Source organism: Solanum dulcamara, chromosome 12 (assembly GCF_947179165.1).
Source record: "Solanum dulcamara chromosome 12, daSolDulc1.2, whole genome shotgun sequence".
Taxonomy (NCBI): domain Eukaryota; kingdom Viridiplantae; phylum Streptophyta; class Magnoliopsida; order Solanales; family Solanaceae; genus Solanum; species Solanum dulcamara.
The window spans coordinates 12334992-12358754 of record NC_077248.1 but is presented as its reverse complement, the minus strand read 5'-3'; the positions used below and the strand labels follow the sequence as shown (position 1 = coordinate 12358754).

The 23763-nt window shown below is 35.1% G+C and overlaps 1 protein-coding gene across 1 annotated transcript; it reads right to left on the bottom strand.

Moving 5' to 3' along the window:
- Positions 1–668: 668 nt before the first annotated feature.
- Positions 669–9249, bottom strand: LOC129877697 (uncharacterized). Its single transcript, XM_055953226.1, has 7 exons — positions 9097–9249; positions 3054–3202; positions 2880–2937; positions 2397–2465; positions 2224–2319; positions 1676–1765; positions 669–986 (listed from the first exon to the last, which is right to left on the bottom strand). Exons 2-7 carry the CDS (start codon positions 3200–3202, stop codon positions 951–953), a joined length of 498 nt encoding a protein of 165 aa, XP_055809201.1. The 5' UTR covers positions 9097–9249; the 3' UTR covers positions 669–950.
- Positions 9250–23763: the final 14514 nt, after the last annotated feature.

Genomic DNA, 23763 nt, shown 5'->3' with positions numbered 1-23763 from the left:
TTTGGTACCTCATCCGTCCATCAACCAAGTGATTATCTAATCTCATTAAGGGTCGTTTGGTTTACGAATTAAATTATTACGGAATTATAGCTCTGAAATTATAATTCTTGGATTCATTAATCCCGCATGGGAGAAATGGGATAAAATAATCTTAGGTTTGATGGGATATCCACGATTAAGACTGTATTTGATCGGCAGTACAAATTTATTCAGCACCGTCAATCAAACACATAAATTTTATCTCAAACTTAATTCTGAGATATCCAACTTGTACCAAATGTTAAAAGTTTTACATCAGCTACATATAATTATTTTATATGAGTTACTTAAATCACCAAAACTGATCAGCCTCCTCCTTGCCCATCACCCTCTCATGTATGGACCTCTTAATATACTTGAAAAACTTATGCATACCTAGTGTTAATATAAAATTATATCAATTTACCATGAATAAACGATTTAATAGAGCAAGTATATGTATATGATTAAGATGGACAAATCTAGGTGCAAACACATGTCATGCATTTATTAATTTGCTGTGAATATCACATACATGTAAGGTGGAATCAAGTTTTCATCTTTCCTCAAGCAAGCACTGCAGAAAACTGCAAGGAAATTTCAACTAAAACTAAGAAATAGTAGCTAATCTCAAGTAGATGAAAATGTGGTCAAGATGTCAAAAGATTTTCCCAACAAAGAACCCCCAAACTGTGGTCCATAACATTACAGAGTCTTGCTCGAGTACAGTGTTACAATTTATAAATAGGGTAAATAGAGAGTCACAAAATAGTTTAACAAAATACGCTAACCTACAAACTCCAACGACACGTACTACTCATAGTTTCAATGTTTAGTACATGTACGTATAATGTAGACACATGTCCATCTTTTGAAGAAATTAACTTAATAAGATGTAGGTTGTGTTGGGCACCATGCTAATAAGAGTCTTCTCAGGCCTGTTTCCTGTTAACAAAGTCGAGGTACCCCTGCCACGAACCACCACAATTATTGTATTACAGAATATACAAAGCCTTTTTAATAAACACCTAATTTTTGGCTTCCCTTTTTTTTTCCAGATAAGAGGCAAAGCTAATCCTAAAATGAATCTAACTGAAACCGAAATAGTGAAAATATACTGCTCCTCTAGTTTGAACTTTGAACTAATGAAATTCTAACCAAACCACAATTCAACTGGTCCAAATAAGAAAAAAAAAAAACAGAAGGAACCTAACAAACAATTATGGGCAAAGAGCTGTCTCTGTTACTCTAGTTTTTAGTTGAAAATAAGTAGAGATTATTTCGGGCTACGCATTGCAAGATAATTTTATTTCAGTACAAACAAAACTATTTTTTTCTCAGATGAGGCAAGTTTTTCAGAATATTTCAGCCTGAAATCTATTTAACTGAATGTTTGCTGATTAGTTATCCCACCATGTATATGAGATAATTTATCCCATCACTATGGTATAAATGGCGGGATAAATAATCCAAGGACTACTTAATACCTCCAACCAAACGCAGGATAAGATAATCCTGCATTTTATCCCGGGATTTTTTTGTTTTACACCTCACACCAAACAACTCCCAAGTGTTGAAAAGAAATATACCTCTTAAGTGAGGTAAATAAACTATGTTTCTAACTCAACTGCAGAAATAAGGTAAGATCTTTTATTACCTGAAGTATTCCAACTGCTGCAAATTTGTCTAACATGGTCTTCGACTGTGTTGGGTGAAACTTTAAATCTTGTAGTAAGAACTCGACATTCTGAAAGCAAAACAATACATATAATTGTTGGTCATTTCCCATTTCAATAGATAATATTAAATCATCAAAGACAAACAGTTTATGGGGGGGGGGGGGGGGGGGGTAATGAGATCAATTAACTTCAACTAATAAAAACTAAAAGGCAATTTAGAGAAAAGGTTCAAAATTCTTTACAGAAGCAAAAGCTTGTTTTCAATAGTTATTTAAGGAGTCAGACAGTGAGGGCCTTAGTCGTTCGTTTACATGCAATTACAAGTTAACCCAGACACTGCACTTTGTAGGATTTCACTGGGCAATTGTAAGCTCAATCATCCTCCATAACATCTGACATTAGTTGTGGTGTAAGTGTTAAAATAACCTTGCAATTCAATAACAAGAATTGTGTAATATTATCTTGATATCAAGAACTGACTAAATCGAGATATTTTTTACAAAGTTAAAAAGCTAAGAGCACATACCTTAGATGTGAAGCATTCATCCCTAAAGGTGTAGTTTACACCTCTAAGTTCCCCTGTCCGACAAAGGTCGTCAATGAATAACTTAACATGCACAGCCTGACAAAGACAGAAAAATGTTGATTTCAAACGACGCTTACAAAGTAAACTAATCATTATCAAAGTGAAAAACGTACATCTCGATTAGTTTTTTGTCTATCAAATGGATAGCCGAAAACAAAGCCGGCCAAGCAAAGTTCAGAAACCTGCACTTAAAAAAAAGGAAGACAAGAATTATGTGAAAGGAGAAGGGAATATGGATGATGAAAGTTTGAATTTTGCAGCACCATTTATTACTTTTTTCGAAAACAAGTTTTATTTTCATTTAAAACTGATGTATCTACCATGCATATTCAAGTAACTTAGAATGCAACTGAGTTTAAACTTCTCTATAGTACTGCAATAGTAAAATGTGGAGAAAAGAGAGAAACTGAATGGAAGAGAGCAGGGTTTATAACAAATGGTCGTCTTTTGTAAAACAATTGTTCGAAATTAGAATCTTTCACATGTAACTGCATATGCTGAATTAGATTAAACGTAGCAGAAGTCAGGCAACAAAACTATTTAGCTACCTAATGAACCACAATTGTTAGAAATCGTAAGTTAACTATGAACCATACCAGACTCTGTAAATCTTTGGCCATCAAGTCAATATTTGTTTTCTTGCGGCGGAGAACGCTGCATATACCCAACATTAATGTCATTTCATCTAACACTACAATGTAAAACTGAACATGGGGCATGATTGTTTCAACATGATCAAAATTTTAGATGTTTCAAAGAAGCTACATTACGCGAGGGGTGATGCAACTTTATTTGTTGTGTCCGAAACAGCTAGACCAACGTACTTATCGCCCACATCCAACCCAAGAAAACGGCTACTTGCAAGTGCATTTGACTTCAGTAATTCATGAAACAAGTTGGATGGCTTCAAATACCTCATCTACAAAAGTACCAACCAATCAGTTAATTTGTGAAACACTTACTTGGATTCAAGCAAATTTGTTTCCTATTGGAAGCATGATGCATCAACACTGCAACCAATTAGCATAGAAAGATTATTACATCTTCACTTGGGCATTTTTGTGAACTCTTGAAGGATAACGTCCTCAACTTACCCATATACAGATCAAAGATGCTCACAAATTTGAGAGAATCCAGGATGTAAATACAGCGAGTTTGGAATTTCACTAGTATCGATTTTCAATACATATCCAAAAATACATAAAAAATTGGAGCACATTGCATAAATATAAACACCACGTCACTACCATTATCCTCAATGAGGGTTTGGTTTTAAATCTAAAGGGAAGTAAACTATTACAGGGCTAAATATAAAGAAGTTATTTTCTGTAAACTTCAAATTTGCATCCATTTAAGTGGTCTAAAGTGTGAAATTCGTCCTACTTTACCATATCCTAGTAGTACTTAGTTGGATCTTTGCGGTATAATTCTTTGCCGAAAGAGGTCATTATGATGCCCTCAAGCAGTAATCATTCAACGGACTACTTTTGCGATGTCTATCACATGAAGATAGCTCAGCAAAGCTTGCAAGAAGTATATGTTATATTGTATCACCCTTAATGGAATGGCTCTCTTAGTTATGCTACGTCATGAATGGCTCTCTTAAATACTTGCTATTTCATGAATGAGTCTTCGCTAAATCGATTTCTTGTGCTTTATTGCTTTTCAAAGGAAGTGATCAACCCTCGGGCATCAACAATTCCCCTAATTCAACTTGGAAAGGCAATTTTTTTTATGGTAATATTTTAAACTTGGAAAGGTAATTAAGGTTGGAATTAGATGAATTGACAAGATTCTAGATTAATTGAGGGATTGATTACTTTTGGTCTGCTAAATTGAGGTTAGAGATAATCCTTTCATGCTTGTAATTGGTATGCGCTTAATGCTTCTTAGTTAGATTCAAGGGAATTAGCTAAGTTAAGCTTGCTAATTTGTTGAAGAACGCTTAGTGGATAGTCAAGAGTCCATTAGTCGGTGAGAAGGTTATAGGGTAATTAATTTCCAAGGCTAATTACTTGGATCTATATAAATTAGTAGGAGTTAATTTAATGCATTGGATTAGTCTTGATGATAATTGATTCCCTATTTTTCAAATCCCTTTATTTCCCTTGCTTGAGATTGTCGCCATTGATAACTTTATATGCTTTCTTAGTTAAGTTTTTATCTTTTGTAGTTTTAATTAGAAATTCAATCCTGAAAATATTTCATTTATCTTAATTGGTGATAAATCTTTACTAGCTTGATCGCCCTTATATTGTTCTTTGTGGAATTAGACCCCGACTCGAAGTTGGGTAAATTATATTGAGGACCATATCATCTCTCTTTTAGAGGTGTGTTGTGGACGTTATCAGTTTTGGCGACGTTGCAGGCTTTTAGTAGTTTTGTTTTGTAATAATTGTTTATATTTTTTTTTGAGACAGTAACAATTCGTATTTCTATTTCCAAAAAATCAAATCTGCCACAACATGTTACAGGTTCCTAATTACAATTGCAAGAGAGTATACAGGAAGATCTTCAATCCTATGACAAAAGTTACAGGGATCCTAAGACATTCACAACTGATTCTAGATCTTCCATATACTCCTGTTTACACCAAAAATGAAACAACAGAAAAAGTTCATCTTCATGTTCTCAATAGTGTTGCTCTTGTTCTGGAAGCATCTAAGGTTTCTTTCTTTCCACAGTGACCACCAAATACAAGCAGGGAATGATTTTCCATGTCCCTCTATGTCCAGAGATGTTGGCATAGTTACTCAAGATCTACAGGGTTTGTGTTACTCTCCTTGGCATCACCTAGTTCAGTCCCTTCATATTTGGTAGAATAGGACTAGGTATATACAATATTACTTAGATAGAAATAGTAATAAGAATAGGAATAGTACATAGTATCCTACTTGGTAAAAGATTGTATTGTAGTGTTTATAAATAGAGTCTCTATGTAATAATGTAGAGATTAGAGACACAATTCAATAATATTTTTCTCTTATATTTCTCATACGGTATCAGAGCCTCTGCGATCTTGATAGAGAATCAAAAAACTTCTGTTGTCAGTGGGCGGCTATTACCCATATATGCTGCCCATTTGGCCATTGATTATGTTAGCAAAAGTTGGGTCACCGTGCATCTTTCCGGTGACAACTTTCTCATATCTTATTTATGTAGCACCATGCCATCTTTCAGGTGACTACTTTCTCATATCCAATTTGTGTAGCACTGTGTCATCTTTTCGATGACGACTTTCTCATATTCAATTTTCGTAGCACCGTGCCATCCTTTCAGTCACTACTTTCTTATTTGTATATGGTTGTGCCATTATTCCAACCCTACCCATATAATTTCTCTTTTTCAGTAGGGTCATGCCGTCAATCCAACCCCACCCATATAATTTTTATTTTCCAGAAAGGTCATGCCATCATTCCGACCCTACCCATATAATTCTCTTTCTTAGTAGGATCGTGCCATCATTCCAACCCTACCCTTATAATTTTATTTCTCAGATTGTGACCACTTTCAGCCATCAAATCTAATACTCCGACACATGAGAATGTTCTGGCCAATTGTTTGGTGACTTTCTTGTTTAATGTTGACTCGTCTATTGATTCCAAGAAGATCCATATATTTTATACCAGATTTTGAGGTGCACTTTTCGGCAATCGCTGCAATGTGAAGAAGTCTGCATGGAGCAATCACCTAGTTTTGTTGCTCCGGAGGAGTTTAGTAGCCTTGTATGTCGATTATGCAGGTCATTCTATGGATTGAAACAGTCTTCTCGAGCTTGATTTGGGAAGTTTAGCACAATAATTCAGAAGTTTGGCATGACTCATAGGGGAGCTGATCATTATGTGTTTTATCACAGTTTACATCAAATCCAGTATTTCATGAGAAGACTAAGCACATGAAGATCATTTTGTGAAGTCGAGTAATCAACTTACAGATATCTCACCAAGCCCCTCATCAGTCTTCGTATTAACTACATTTGTAACAAGCTAGGTATTTCTGACTTGTATGCACTAGCTTAAAGAGGAGTGTTGGAATAGGAATAGGTATATACAATCTTACTTAGAATAGGAAGAGTAATAGGAATAAGAATAGTATATAGTATCCTACTTGGTAAAGAATCGTACCGTAGTATCTATAAATAGGGTCTCTGTGTAATAATGTAGAGACACAATTCAATAATATTTTTCTCCTATACTTCTCACAATATTGATGAAGAGGTCCCACAACAGGTTGGTGATCGCCTCTTTCCCACGTAGGAAACATCTAGGACTCAATTGGATACCCCTCTTCATGAGGTTTTCTTGAGTCAAAACAGCCTGTTTAGCAAGTAGCCAAGTAAAACAAGACACTTTATAGGGAATTTTGGTTTTCCAGATCAGTTTCCAGGACCACCCATTAATCTGGCTATTGAAGGGGTTGAACTTCTTGTAAGCCCTCTTAGACACTAAAACTTCCTTGCTTGTGGCCTTGCCATTCCAAACAGTCTAGGACAGTAATGTCTCCACTGAATTATTCCAGAATTATGTAGAATTCTACTAATCTCTGGTTCCCCCAATAAGGTCTTTTAAAGCTCAAATTCCATCCTTGGTTTGACCAAATCTCAAAGAGGATGAAAACTACCCTCAGCATCCTCAGTTGTTCTCTGTTGGCAGCACAGAAGATTTATTGCAAGACCATAACTAAGGTGTTAGAATCTAGAATACAGAAGGTTATTGCAACAAGCATATGTGAATCCCAGTCCGGCTTTATCCCAGGAAGGAAAATAGCTGACAACATTATCCTTGCAAAGGAACTGGTGAAAGCTTATTCTAGTAAACTTATCTCTCCAAGATGTATGATCAAAATTGATCTACAACAAGCCTATGATTCAATAGAATGGGTAAACCTAAAGTAGGTTATGGAAGTTCTATGTTTTCCAATCCAGTTTGTCCGATGGATCATGGAATGCATCTATGCTGTCAATTATTCTATTATGATAAATGGTGAATCAACTGAACCATTTGATGTTGCTAGAGGGTCTAGATAAGGAGACCCTATTTCACATTTCTCTTTGCCATTGCCATGGAGTACCTCAGCAGGCCATTGCCATGGAGTACCTCAGTAGATGTCTTGTTGAACTGAAGGACTGTAAGGAGTTTGCATTTCACCCTAAATGTGCTAGACTTGGAATCTCTCATTTATGTTTTGCTGATGACGTTTTGCTATTTGCTAGAGGTGACTTAGCTTCTGTTTCTGCTCAATGTTTTCACAAATTCTCTAAAGCATTTGGCTTACAAGCAAACATAGAGAAAGCAGTAAATACTTTGGTGGGATGACTGAAACAGTGAAGGCTAACATGATACAACAGTTTTGATTTAGACTTGGAGATCTATCATTCAGATACCTGGACATACCCTCTCAACCAAGAAGTTAACTGTGTTGAAATGGACCACTTTGATAGATAAGATTATCGATAGAATTTCTTCATGGACTACCAAGAAACTATCATATGCAGGGAGGGTACAACTAGTTCAATCGGTTCGGTTTGGTATTCAGGCTTATTGGTCTCAGCTATTTGATATTCCTTTAAAGTTCTTAAAGTCATAGATTCTTCCTGTAGAAGCTACATATGGTCTGGCACTAATATTATCACAAAAACGGCACCAGTAGCCTGGGTCAAGATGTGCTAGGCTAAATCTGTTGGATGCCTCAACCTCATCAATAACCTTATATGGAACAAGGCTGCCATTGCAAAAACTTTTCGAGATTTGGCTCACAAGACATGCAAACTGTGAATTAAGTGGATATATAGTTACTACATCAAGATTGATCAGGTCTCTACTGCTCCTATACCCCAGCAGGCTTTATGGATGGCTAAAAAGATAATTGTAGCAAGAAGTGTACTTGTAGACTCAAATGATGGAGGTGCAAAACGATGCTACTATCAGACAATTATACTTGCAACTGCTAGGAGATAGACCAAGGGTAAACTGGAAATACTTTCTTTTTGCTAATGGGGCTAGACCAAAGGCAAAGTTCTCCCTCTGGTTACAAATGCAAGACAAGATGCTGACTACTGATAGGTTAACTAAGTGGGATTGAATGATGATCAACAACGCAAAATTTGCTTAGCTCATCAGGAATCAAGGAATCACCTATTTGTGCATTGTCTCTTCTCTAAAAACTTGTGGCACAGAGCCACAGACTCCTCACCTGGATTTCTAGATCCTCCTATGATGCAGATACTTGGGAGAAGCATGTCGACTGGATAATCAAGAACTTAAAGGCAAGTCTCAATCTGCTCAAATTTTTCCATGCTATGTAGATGAAGAGAAATCAGAGAATATTTGAAGACAAGTGCAAGAACTGGAATATTTTGGCAATAGAGATAGCCTAAGTTTGTAATGTGAGGACTCCCCTGGGAATTAGAACTCGTATACTCTCCTACTGTTTGTAGTCTTTGAGTTTTTCCCTTTCTATTCAGTGATAGGATTACTATGGCTCTGGAAACAATCTTCTTTGTGATTAATATACAGTTAGTTACCCAAAAAAAAAAGTTAGATTTTTTTGGGAAAAAAGTTTTGTTTTTTTTTTAAAGAATTTAAGGCTTCCAGGTTTAGGCCACTAAAGTGCTTGAGCCTCCCCTGCATGCATCTCCAAATGCATTTGGTTACTCAACATCACCATCGAACTAATCTTTCAATCAGACAATTTGTCGAACAGGTTGTGTGCATAACTTTAACCAAATAAGAATTAGATGATTTATTTACCCTCCCAATTTACAAGGAATTATAGTTCAATCAATCAACCACAATAGAAAGACAGAGAGTGTACCTGGTGGTCGCCGGCGGTGTGAGAAGAAGAAGGTCAGGGAGGAGACGAAGGAAAATGAGAGGAGCGATCACTCTGCAGATTGATGAATTTCATAAAGTATATAATTTGCTAGATCATGAAATTAATAAAGTAGTTCAAATACTAACCTGTTTGGATTAAATTATTTTTTTTATTTATAAGCTGTTTTTAATTTATAAATTGCTTAAAATAAATTTATCTAAATAAATCCAACTATTTATAAAGGCTTATTTTAAGCACAAAATGATTTTAATTTGGCTAGCCAAACACTCAAAAAAAACTGAAAACAGCTTATAAGTCAATCCAAACGGCCTCTATATATTGAACTCGAAATGGCTCATTTATGTAATCTTTTTAAAAACTTACTTATGTCATTATTGTGGTTCAAAATATCAATTCGTGCTATTATATATTAGAGATAATTGCCTTTTCGAGTACTGTTTATAAAATATTTATTACTTTTAAAATATTATTTTTATTTATTATCTAGATATATCATATTTTGAAAATATTTATCATCCATAATCACTGTATTATATATTAAAAGTGAATTATATATGTATTATAAATATATTATACTTGTTATGATAAAAAGTAAAAACAAACTATATTATATATTAAAAGCGAATTATGAATTTAATATAAATGTATTACACTATATATAAAAGTAAATTTTGCACGTAATATAAATAAATTATAAATATCTTAACATGTATTAGATTTGTTTTGATAAAAAAAAAAGTATATTATTTATTACGAGTGAATTATACGATCAATATAAATGTATTAAAATTATAAAGCTATAAATGATAAAATATTTTTAAAATGTGATATTTTAGGTAAGTTTCCCATATGGCTCAAATAAACGGTTTTCCAAAACTATTTTTTATTAGTGGATGACAATAAGACGGGTCATACTCATGTCACTACAAAATAAAATTCATACTAATCCTAATTAATTAACTCGCCCCAAATAAAATAAGATGTAAGCAAATGAAAATTAATTAAGAAAGAAATCATCTTGCCTATCTGTCCGTAACCTTTCTCCAATTAATTATGATTCTACAAGTTTGTCCTAATTTATATGAATTTTTTCACGCATATTATAAAAAATAAGTTATTTAATAAATACTTCAAAAATAAATCAACATAAATAAATTTGTATTACAATATATTATATATAGATACACGTGCTCTTTTGATTATCAAAAAAATAATAAAGGTCTCACTGGTGATTTCATTCACGTAACCCACCATTTTTACTATGAAAAATGAAGAGCAATTGAATAGGTACGTGGAAATTTGAATATAAGAGGACTTTCGATTCTTAAGGATGAAGATAATATTTATTTATGTTGATTTATTTTTAAAATATTTATTAAATAAGTTATTTTTTTATAATATGCATTAATATGAAAAAATTAAATATAAAGAAGGACAATTTTGTTAAATCATAATTAATTTATATTTATTTTTAATAGATTTAAAGAATGGTTACACAAAATCAAAATAAGAGAGGTAGGTGTAATATCGTAAACCACAGGAGAGGTAGGTGTTATAGAGAAAAACCTGAAGGGAGATCTCTGAAATAATCCAAAAAGAAAAGGATCGGGTCAATTTAATTTGGGTGGATGTTTTAATTTGGTTGGGTTTTTAAATTTGGTGATTTTAACTTAATTATATGGCGCATTTTGTTGTTGGCCACGTGTAAAAAATAAATTTTGAGAACCGTCTATTTGAACTGTTAATATATAGTGGCACAAATGAGCATTTTGGGTTACGACAGTGACACATGTAAGCCCAACTTTTATCGAATAATATAAATAAATTTTTTCTCAAAGTTTGATGGTATCTCAAAAAGTGTCTTATTTAAAGTTGTGGCAGGACGTGGACCAACTTCACTACTTCTACCTCCACTTTTTGAAGTTATAAATGAATGAATTGGTTCAACCGTTGTGTGGCGATACAAATCCAAGTAAGTCAAATACCAATTGTCACATTTTGTGCTTTTTCATTTGTAAACATGGGATGCCATTTTATCTTCTTGTCAATTCATTTGGATAGCTAGCTTGTGTTGGTTTAGCTATGATTTTGTAAAGCTTACTTTGGTGATTAATAAAAATGTTAGTTATGGAAAACAAAAAGAGTTAATAGTTAAAAATTCTCTTAAACTTGACATATTTTATTAAATATACATATAAATTATGAGAAGTCTTAATTACTCCTTCAAACATGAATTCTTGGAACTATTTACCCCCTAAACTATGACAATTCTTAATCACCCGCTCAAACATGAATTTTTGGAATTATTTGCCTCCCTAATATGTCATATGATTTAAAAAATTACCCTATTTCAATTTATATGACTCGTTTTCCTTTTTAGTCAATCCCCAAAAGAATGAAACATTTTTATATTTAGTAAAAATTTAACTTTAAAATTTTCATTTTACTCCTAATGAAATAATTATTGGCACACAAATATTTAAGACTTATTTTATACCACATCTTTCTTAAACTTCATTTCAAGTCAAACTACATTATATAAATATTAACAAAAATTAAATTTTTACTAAATATAAAAATGTGTCATTTCTTTCGGAATTGTCTAAAATGGAAAGTGGGTCATATAAATTGGACATAGTAATTTATTTGTGCCTTGTGACATATTAGGGGTAAATAGTTTCAAACATTGTTTGAAGGGGTAATTAAGGTTTCTCATAGTTTAGGAGGAGGGGGTAAGTACTTCCAAAATCCATGTTTTAGGGGGGGGGGGGTGTTAAGACTTTTCATAATTTAGGTGTGCATTTAATAAAATATGTCAAGTTTAAAGGGGCTTATAACTATTAACTCAAAAAAAATAAAATTATACGTTTAAGGAAAACACCTTTTATTGCATGAAATAAGGTTCAATTTTGAAAATCTTATTGCACATTTTTAATAGGAGAGATGTAATCATCTTTGTAAACGACATCTACTATTGAATGTATTTATAAAATGAGACAGCATATAAGCCCATATTTATTGTGTATCCATCCGGAGTTTCAGGTTGTGATGGTGAAAAAATATTGTTCTAATGATTTTTATTTGGTATAGAGATTTTTGATACATTTAGAGCAGTGTTTGTCTTTTGAAGGGCTGGAAACTATTTTGATCTGAAGGATTAGTTAGAATTTGTGGAGGTGTCATTCAGCGGAGGAAGCCACTTTGGAAGTTGAGACAGACATACAGAGTAGATAATTTTTAGTTTTTTTACAGTTCATGTACTCTCTTTTTTTCCGTGAGTTCGATGATGAACGTGTCTTTTAGTGGTGGATGATATAACAATCTTCATAGTCGCTTTGTGTTTTCAAGTAGTTTAATTTTCCCTATTCTGTCCCTTTCTATTGCTCATTTATATCATTACTAACTTGCAGAGATGGGTGGAACAATTACCAAGGTAATCACATGGATATTGGGTGAGATTTTCAATTATGAAAGTTTGACAAAGTTAATATTTCAGAGGTTAACGAACTCAAAAGAAAATTATGACAGTTTCATTAGCTCGGAAGGTAACTTCTGACTTAGTTGGATAGTTGGTACAAATCTAGATGGTCTATTAAGAGATTTTGGAAGTTTCGAATTTTGTTGTCATTGTTGTATCTGGTGCCTTCTTCATGTTCGCCTAGGGCACCATGGTGGGATATCGGAATTGTGAGGGGTCGGTCGTGATCACGTAAAAGTTTTTAATTGGGTTTGGGGTTGGATTATTCTTTTCTTCACAATCGCGGTTTGGGGTGATTCAAAAGGGGATTTTTGATATTTCTTCATACGGTTTGATTCTAACCTATAAATTATACATTCCCTGCTCATATGTCATCTAAATAGTAATTTAATTAGTGTTTTGAATTGGATAAATTGAGGAATTTTTGCCCTAAAGTGAGATTTTGGTAATTTCTTAATTTGAGATTGATAAAGGACTTGTTTTAGCCGATTTTTGATGTATGAATTTTCTTAGTTATGGATAAACTAAAAAGGGCAGTCCGGTGCACTAAAACTCCCGCTATGCGCAGGGTTCGGAAAAACAGTTATGAATAAACTAATTTTAAGAAATTTTCATATTCGACACAAGGGCTCAGGATTGACTTTTATACTCGATTTTTAAGCCAATATTTTTTGATAATATGGTTATTTACGGATTTGTCTACTCATCTGGATTACATATTTATAAGATTAGAACTGTTCGAAGGCTTTAAGGAAGTACAAAAACATAGTTTGACTTTTCAGATTCCGATTAAGCAAGTTAAGACTCTCTTTGACTTTTTATGAAGTTTTAGTCTATTACTTGATTGAATAAAGGAAAAACATGTAATGGAGATCCCATAAAAATGAGATGAGAAGCATTTAAGCGGGTTCGAGGTCATATTAAGGGTTTAATTGACTATTTTGTTTGTTTGGAAGAATTTCATAGCCTGTGAGAGTGATTTATAAATATATGTAGCTTATTTTGGCTCATATGCATGCTAGTTGATGATTTTACTCTTCTTTATTGATTTAGAGCCGAATTAGGATAATATTTTGTGATAATTATTGTGTTAGTTATATATCAAATTAATTTGAAGTGTTGGTATGAATTAGAAAGTTGAAAGGCGAGAATGAAAGTGATAATGAATTGATTGACTTTTATGAGTTGTGTGTAACTTGAAATTTGTATTTGTTATTTTAGGATTGATATTTCACTTTGCACATCCGTACAAGTTATATTATTGAGATCAAAGTGTAATGATCCCTTCTATCGTTATGGGTGAGCTAATGGTGAAGAAAATTAGGTTAGAAAACTTCCACGGTAGTAAGTTGAAAATTTCAGGCTAGGCTAGGTTCAGATGATTTCTGAGTGAGGTGAAGTCTAGGACAATCCAGGAAAGGATTATAATGTCTAAGCTTGGGTTGGTTTGTCTATTAACTAAGACGATAAGGAGACCGTAAAACTTTTCGAAAGTAATTTCGGGTGAGTAAACTTTCGCAATCAAACTTGGCGTGAAAGGATTAGTTCGAAACGTCAAGGTTCGAAGGTGCGTTGCAAAATGACCATTTTCTAGGAAATTTTCGAGAATATGTCTTGTGTAAGACGCTATAGCAAGTGACATGCTGCTATCGTGGTAAGCAAAATTCCCACTATAGCAGGCAATTCCGTTATTGCGGGGGTGCTATAGTGTGATCGGACCGCTATAGCGAGATTAGTCACAGTTAATGCAAAAATTCCCAAAATTGCTCATTATTCTGCAGGTGTGTTTTGGAGAAAAACTAGGGCTACCTAGGGTGAATTTCACATGTTCTCCACCAAAATCATTCGTAAAGGTAAGAAAATCGCTTTACTATCTTTGCACTTCAATTTCTAGGCCTTAGAGGCGGTAATTGTGGCCTAGGAGAGGCTTTGGATCCATCATAAGCTGGGAAAAATTTGGGTAAGAGGAATTTTGGGGAGTAAGGCCTTGGGTTATTTATAAAGAATGGTTCTTCTTGATTTATTTACTATAATTTACTAGTGTAACCATGAAATTAGTAGTTCTAGGTGAATTAATGGTGGAAAACCCTGCATTGGGTGGGAAGATCATCAGTTTGGCCTGGATTTTAAGATTAAGTTGTAATTCGAGAATATTTAGGCCATTTTCACTGATTATTGTATTTTGTGTTATTTCTAGACCAAGAACAAGCTAGGATTCATAACAAGGGGAAGGCTCAGGTTCAATAGAGCTTCCGAGGCTTGATTCGAGGTAGATGATAGTTATTTATTTTTCAAGTTATGAAATGTGTGCATGTTAACTATTCTATAGTATTACTAGTACAATGCCTGTTGAAGAAAACATAAGGGATGAATGTGAAATGATATCATGTTGTTAATCTCATGCAATTAACTTGTTTAATTTGTTGTTGGCTTTAAAAGTATGGTTGTTTCATTGTGATTTTGATAGTCTATGATGTTTGTGATTGCTGGTTGGCTCGGGTACCACTCCTGGTATGAATTATCGGTTGACTTGGGTATCACTCTTAGTATGAAATACTATTGATTGTCACGAATACCACGCCTGATACAGATTACTCATTGGTTGGCCCGGATACCACACCTGATATATGTTTAATTTATTTATGTGTATTAGTTCCTTAAATAAACCGGGCTTGTTTGTGATCATATAGGACATGCTCTGTGTGATTTTTTAAGTCATCACTAGTGACTGTTAGTCTTATCATATTGTTGACTTGTTGATGCATGTATTATCCTGTATTGTTGTGTTTAGTTACTTGTTTACATTCGTATCCTTGGAACTGGCTGATGATAATACCAATACACTAATAATTTTGTGTACAGATACTACACATGTTCTTTTATTTGTTGAGTGTAGGGCATATTCAGGTGGATGCTTCGTGACCTCAACTCTGATACACGCGCTATCTGAATCCAAGGGTTAGTTGCTTCTTCTGAGCTATCATTGATTCTTCTTTACTTCTGTAATGACCCTGAAGGTCATTTTTAAAAATTTTCTTTAAATGACCATTTTACCCCTCCTACTAGTTGCACTGAGTCAATTCAATAGATTTTCACAAGTGCGTCTGAGGAGGTGAGATGTATGCAGACCTTGTTTTAATCTTGTGAGGTAAAGAGCTTATTTCTAATAGACTCTCGACTAAAAAAATTATTATTCAAAAAAGAGATTTGAAAAAGAAGCAAGTGTAAATAGCTAAGAAGAAGAAGGTAAATATGAGAAATGTTATAAAAACAATTTGTACCAACTATGTATATTACTTAACTGGTAAAATATAGAATCTAATTTTCTTAGAAAGTTAATTTTCTTAAAGATCAACAAAAACATCTTTCTTTCTTCATTTGTCTTTTTACCTTTTGTTCATAAATTACGTGAATGCAAAAAACTTAGTGTTTCTAATCTAACTTGTTGTATGAAAGACATTTTTTGTTGTTTTGTTGGAAGGGAAGGATGAAAAAAGAAAAGACACTATTTATAAGCCCAAACAACAGACAAAATCACACACACAAAAAAAAAACTATAATGTACATGTAGAAAACAAGAAACTTGGGTGGTACTTCAAGCTGAAAAAACACGATTTGAACATCAACAAATTGACAATTTAGATTATGTTTTTTACAGGCAATTGGTGTAGGGTTGCATTGGAGAGGGTGAAGCATTTTCTAAAATCATCGTGACGATTCAAAAATACAGTCATAATATCACCTACTCTATCTCATGGTAGGGAAGCCAACCCTTCGCAAAAGTAGAAAACATAAGTTAAATACAAAAGTAATTTAAATAATAACACAAATAGTCTCAAATCTACGAATCCTCCATAAATAAATGTCACGATCTAAAAACCGATGTTATAATGGCACACATCTCAATACCCAACCTGATGTGTAAGCCTAAATAATAAATCTCTTATGAGACTCCCGAAGAGGAAGTCAGGCTACAAAAAAAATGAAAAGAAGAACAACGAAGAAAATATCCCAAAACCAGGTGTCATAAATGTAAAGAACATCTAGTACAACAATTGAATCTAATATACATCATAAGTGTTTGAATAATAGTAATGACCGAATGCAAAAGATAGAACTAATGGCGATCCGGATCACGGGATCTCACCACTAAAATGATATGACTCTGTCACACCCCGGGAGGGTACTCTAGACGTGACCGACACTCGAAAGCCATTTCTGACCTTCCAGCGAACCACCTGATTCAGTCACTTCATCATTCAGTCATATACACACAAAGTAGGGTTCAATCATAAACATACTATTCACAATATAGGGGCCGAAGGCAAAACATGTTCAGCGCAACAAAACAAGTAAAATAGGACTTCTCAACAATAACAGTCCAACCTTCCCACACTCTAGTCTATGAAGCCTCTATCAAAGCTTGAAAGGTGCCAATGACAAGTCCATGGCTACCAACAATCCAAAATAAAGGAAGCGACAACAAAACTATACAAGAAAGCTCAACATCCTCCGGAAAACTAGAAGGACTCACCAACTGGCTGAGTGTGTAAGTGGATCTTCAACGGAGCGCCGGTTGATGATCTCTAGTACCTGTCTCTGCATCATGAAACGATGCAGGCCAAAGGGCGTCAGTACATGGAATGTACGAGTATGTAAAATGGCCGAATGAAACAACATCAAGAAGACATCAATATCAACTCAGGACCTCAACTCAAGTGTCCTAAGTCTAACAAGAATAGTTTAGACGGGACTAACTCATAAGCCTCTCAAATCAACTGACTCGGAGTACCATCAAGACCTAAATGGGAGTTTCTCTTATCCGACAACCATCACCTATGAGCCGGTGATAGTACAACAATCAGACGTTGCTGCCACGTCCGTCCATACCTTGCCAGGGCATGAACGCCTCTCTAATCATGGATACCATCGATTAGTCAAGTCCTATCATTTCAGGATAAATAAATGGGAAACATCCGACTTTAACAATTCGATCCCATGGGAAGCATCCGACTTTAACGGTTCCATCCCTACCTACGTTGGCGGCATAGTTCTTGGGGTTCGAGTACGGACTATACTCTCACCCGCCTCGGTTCTCGATTCTCCTACCATGACTCTATGCTCATAAGACTCTCTCCAATCATCTCAAACAAGCCCTCACGGCTAGTTTCATGTGGGACATTGCCAACTCATCAACTCTATTCTCATTTCAACTCAATTAAGTCATAATGGCAAGTTCCATTTAGGACCTCGTCCACTCGTCAATTCCATCCTCTAATTTACTCAATCAAGCCTCATTTAGGTAAGCCTTTATGATACCTCCTCAAGACTCATCACAACTCTATGACTTTAGCTCAACAACACAAGTAGAATAGCACATTTAAGGAAATTGACTGAAGCAACATAGTTACATGGCTAAAGAGATCAACAAAACATAATAACAAGTCATCTCCATCAACTCATACAAACATGAAGGTTTTAGGAACTTCTTAGCTCAACAACATCAACACATATAGCCTCCAATAAATAGGGCACAAAACTCATTCAAACATAGACCATACCAAGAAACTCCATTTTCATGGACATCTAACCTCAACACAAGAGTAGGGAACATGGGTGGACTCAACCCATGTTTTGGATAGCCTTACATACCTTAGTGAAGACTTGAATAAAACCTTGTGGTTGGGTCTTCAATGGAGAACTCAAACCTTGAAGCTCTTGGAACTCTTCTTGTTGGAGGAAGATTGTGGAGAGGAAGAAGAAGAAGAGAGAGAGAGAGAGGTTTCTAGGGCTTTTAGAGAGAGAGTGAGGCTGTAAAATGTGTTCCCAAAAGACCAAGGGTAATACATATATAATTTGGGTAAGTTCCCAAATTGTCCCTCCTCAAAAGTTCTAAAAATAGGTCAAAAATGCATCTGACGCGATAGTGGCGCATTGTGCCATTGCAGCGCCAGGCTGCTTACGCCTAAAACCTGCACACCTCGCAGTGGCGCGCTGCGCCAAGAACCAAACTACTGAGGCATGTTTCTGGCGCGATAGTGGCGCGTCGCACCCTTACAGCGCCAAGGCCAATATTTTCTGGGTTCTGGAAATTGGCTTGAAAACCCTACACACCTTTTAGTGGCGCGCCGCGCCAGAGCCCAAACTACTGAGGCATATTTCTGGCACGATAGTGGCGCGTCGCGCCACTGCGGCGCCAAGCCCAGATTTCCAGTAGTTGAACCCCAGGCCTGAAATTCCTGTTGTGCTAGTTCATCTTAGGATCGTCATATCTTTCGACTCCGAACTCCAAAAATTACATTCTTGGTGGCATTGGAAAGAAGACTCGACGACCATTAATTTAATAGGTCGTGAGCCACCTAAATCATCATATATCAAAACATAGGGTCGTTAGAAGTCAACCCCTCATGCAAACTCCTCCTCAAACTTAGCCACGACGAACGTTTTTGGTCTTAACTCGATCCTAGGGGTCCTCCATAACCCCACATCACCTCCAACACTCCTCAATTACTCAGGGACTCATCTCAACTGAATCACACACTTTTAAATAATTGGGTTCGACCCGGCATGATATAAGAAGGGTCCGAATCCTAGGAAAGAATTTTTGAGGGGTGTTACAGACTCTATCCGCTACAGAAAATCAACTACTGTGTGGAATACTCTGATTAGGATCTGCATCAAAAAGTAGGAGTGAGTACAATCCACATGTACTCAGTAGGTTTGACCGATTGAGAATAAGAAATTAATCAAGATTATGTAATAAACTAAGTAACGCTTCCACTTGCATACAGAAAAGTCTCATTTACGCATCGGTGTAGCCAATTTATATAGAACAACGCGAGTAAAATGAACATATAGGGACAGTTCAGTATCACATATGTTCAAATAAGTCAAATAATCCAAAGAACAATGCAATGATGTGGTGGTACGGTGGAATCAAAGTTGTCGCATAACATGTAGTATACATCTATCGAGCTAAGGATTCCAGATAAGGACCCATGGGGGACTCGCAGTCCATATAACAAATCACAATCTTAATATCTCATCAACTTGCCACCTAGCTCGTGGTCAAGGATATAAAAAGGTGTCACATTTTCTTTCTCAAAAAGAATTTCCACATTTCTCAATTTTCCAAGATCAATGATGCGAAGAATGAGGATGAATGCATCACAACACACATGGCATGGAGGTAATATTCAACTCAACATGTAAAATAAGGTTCAAAGTTCTCAAAACTCAATCTAAACAGGATATACATCCTCAAATAGATAGTAATGGGAAGAAGATACATTGAAATATAAGTTCACCTTTTTGAAAATGTTTCATTACTCAAGTATAATCAAACCCCCAACTCAACCCCTTATGCGGACATTCCAAGTCAAATAGTATTACAAGCCTCTCTCACGGACAAATCATAGATCACATACTATCAAAGCGAATAGGATAGCAAATAAGGCCCCCACACGGGTCAAACCACATAAATAAGCCCCCACACGGGCAATACAGTATAATCAACAGTCTCAATTCACATTATGACCCCATTTCAAAGTCTATAATATATGAATTATCCAATTCCAATCTCAAAGAAGGATAGTCAAACCTACTTTGAAGGCTGAAACTTCACACGAACATCCGAACCGGAGCTCTATACTCAAATACTGACTCTGAAATGATTCCTAACTATCAAGAATGAAAAGATTTTATCAAAAGGAGACTAACGATACCCATATGGCAATGTTTTAGAATCGGGATCAAAATCATTCAAAAATCATCTCAGAAACAAAAAGGACAAAACTAAAATTTTATTTGAAATTCATATTCTACACATCAAGGGGAGTTCGTGGTTGAAAACCCCATTAAAATTGAACATGAAGCAGATTAGAAATTAAAGAGAAACAAATTTTGAAACTTGGAAGAAAACCCCAAAAACCCATTTGAAATCTTGACTTTGAAATGTTTAAGTGTATAAAATTGAAAGAAAATTATAAAGATTGGTTAAATAAACTTACCCAAATGTGTTTTCTCAAAACATCTCTTCATGAATCGCCCCTCTCAAGCTCCAAACGTTTGAAAATGGTGGAAATGAAAAAATGGATTATTTCCTGAAGTGTCATTTTTTCAGGAAAGATTTGGTTCTTCGCGAACGCTGTCACTTAACTTCGCAATCATGGATCACATTGGGATAACTCTCTACGAACGCAAGTCCATAGTCGCAAACGTAGAGCATACAAGGGTCCTTCATCTCGAACATGCATTTTGTGCTGCGAACGCGAAGCTCTAGAAGATGATGCTCCTTGAACATGGGACTGACCATTGCGATCGCGGTGAGGGATTGGGTCTGCACCAGAAACACCAGCAACCCAAAATTTCAATTCTTCGATCGGACCCTCGAGATTCATTCGGGGTCTGATAAAAATAAATTGGATATGCTACTACACTGAATTCGATATTCAGGACTCACTGGAATCATTGAATTTTCAAAAAAAGGTCGTTATGATGAAGATACCCTCTTGGACCCCTTTTAGGCTTAAAACTCAATTTTTAGCCTAAATTTGCAAAATGAATTTTAAGGTCACGGAGCTCTAAGTTAACACTCAACTAGACCAAAATCGATGTTCCGGATGCAATAAAACTGATGAAATTCTCATACGACGCTCGAATCTCAATATATTGACCAAAGTAAGCATTTCAATAAAATCTCAACTCAAGGTCTCAAATCACTAAAATCGCACCCGATCGCATCAAGAATTATGCCAACCATCCCTATAATACAAACAAAGTGTGAAAATGGTAAGGGGAAGGGAAATGATTATTTTACATGAAAAAGTAATTTCTCAAGAATTGGTACATTACAATAAAGCAGAGATACAATACCATAGCCATCCCAAGCATTAGTGCCATGTGTTTATGAGCTTTTTAATATGATAAAATATGAAGTCTAGTACATCAAGTGTGTACAAGCTAGTAAGACATAAATGAAAATGGATAGGAAATGGGCCAAGCCTCTAGACACAAGGATCTCACCACGACTCTGAGTCAATAACTGCAACGAATGAAATTAGATACCACATGAATAACTAGGGCAAAGATTTTCATAAGAAGATGCTACAAGAGTCGAATGAGTACAAATCACAAGTATGCAATAGACATCATAGGTCGATCGTATAAGAGCAAGAACTATAGCACACAAAGAATACTAAGAACCCTGTATCTAGAAAATTTCTATAAGATTCACAAGCTCATTAATTTCAGCATCTATTTTGACCTCACCTGGGAAAGTTAAAGTCGTCTTGATCCATTATGTTGTTTATCGGGTTGACCTTGGGTGTTGATGCATAAAAAGATAAGATTTATAGCTTATATTTTGAAATAATGTGAGATTCATAAGGAGAACTACTTTATTCATGATTTGAAGTTGAAAATGGTAGATTTTGCGATGGAGATTTGGGGGCATTACCTCTGTGGTGTCTATTGAGGTTTGTAGACCATCACAACTTTTGGTGTATATTCTATCAGAATGGTGTAGTGAAAGTACGATAATGAGTATTTGAGTCGTAGGTCTGTCATCATGGATAGTACAGACAAGTTTCAGATAAATGAGTGGCCTTTGACTACTAATATTCTGACTTTATCAATTAGCCCTATGAGAGTTGATATTTTGAGAATCCGGTAGAGTTCTTACTTCTCAATGGTGACTCCTACATATTATGATTTTCTAGAAAAAAGTATTATGGCTCGAAGAAATAATATGGGTGATATGACTAAGAGAATGCCTACACCTAAGTGAAAGTGAGGATGTATTGCTATGGATTTCCGTAGGGAGGTTGTCACATATTTGAGGAAGTTTTGGTGCTTTCAGTTCATTGTGATATATAATCTGACTGCGCCAACTCTTTTACTTCGATCCAGTTGTGTTTACACTTCAGAAAGGTTGGCCAAAATATACATTCAGGAAGTGGTTTATTTACATGGTATGCTTAGTTTTATCATTTCAGACAAAAGCAGTCAGTTGGCATTTCGTCCCCGAAGACGATATGAAAAAAGTTAGGTGCTCGAGTAAAGCTTGGTATATGATTTAACCCACATACACGGTTACTTGGAGTGAATTTTTTAAGGCCTTCAAGGATATGTTATGGATATGCGCAAGGAATTTTGATGGGTCATTGGGACCAGTTCTAGTAAAGTGTAAAGATTATTGGAGGTAAGGGTTATCATTTCAACATTCTGGGAGACCTATGATGTGAGGTATAGTAAGAGACGTCGTTCACCGATTAGTCAGTTCGTTACTTTCGGGTTTAATCCACGACGTGCAAACTAGTTGGGATATTCTTTGATAAGCTTATGTCGATTCAAAATTGGATTCTCACAGTTAAGGTAAATAGAATATTTTTGATAAGTGTTGGGAAAATTTGAACTAAAATAAAAATATATATGGTCAAAATAATTAAACAAAATAGAAAAATAATGACACCAATAATTTTATGTGGAAACCCTTTTAAATAAGGGGAAAAATCACAGACCAAGAGGAGCAACTGATATCACTATAGTAAGAAATTTACATCGTGTAGTCACGAGTACAAACTCAAAAATGACTATCACACACTCAAAAGGAATAACACTATTTTAATTTACCACCTTACTGAAATTTCGCTCACACTCTATTTTCTTTCACAGACTATTTTCTTATATATAGTCTATGAAAACCTCAAAACTCTCTACATATTTTTCTCTTCTATGAATTGATGTGTTTATGATGAAGAAGTGGTTATCTATTTTTAGAGAGATTTCCAACAAGTTGAGTCAATCAGACAAGGATGAAAGATTGCAATTTGCTAACAAATTGCTGTATTTTGTTGACAAAGAAAAAAAGGGTTGCAGCCTTTTATGACTTTGAAAATGCAGCCTTTTATAACCTTGGAAAAAATGGGGACTGGACCCCACAGATTTCCCCCTCCAATCCCATTTACTAAAAGGAGGTTTCTTCGTCTTATCAGAGAGAGTTCATGCCAAAACGTTCTTTGCACAACTCAAACTTGTCTCTTGTTACCACTTTGATCAGCATATTTGCAGGATTCTCATTTGTACAAATCTTTTCAACCTACATAAATTCATCTTCTATTTTTTCTCGAATTTAGTGATATCTCACATTTATGTATTTCGTCCTTGCA

Excerpts from the sequence above, each read along its gene's own strand:
- LOC129877697 (XM_055953226.1), bottom strand. The coding sequence starts at position 3,202 with ATGAGGTATTTGAAGCCATCCAACTTGTTTCATGAATTACTGAAGTCA. Across the intron at positions 2,938-3,053 it reads AAAGTTGCATCACCCCTCGC|CGTTCTCCGCCGCAAGAAAA; the intron begins GTAATGTAGCTT and ends GGGTATATGCAG. Across the intron at positions 1,766-2,223 it reads ATGAATGCTTCACATCTAAG|AATGTCGAGTTCTTACTACA; the intron begins GTATGTGCTCTT and ends TTTTGCTTTCAG.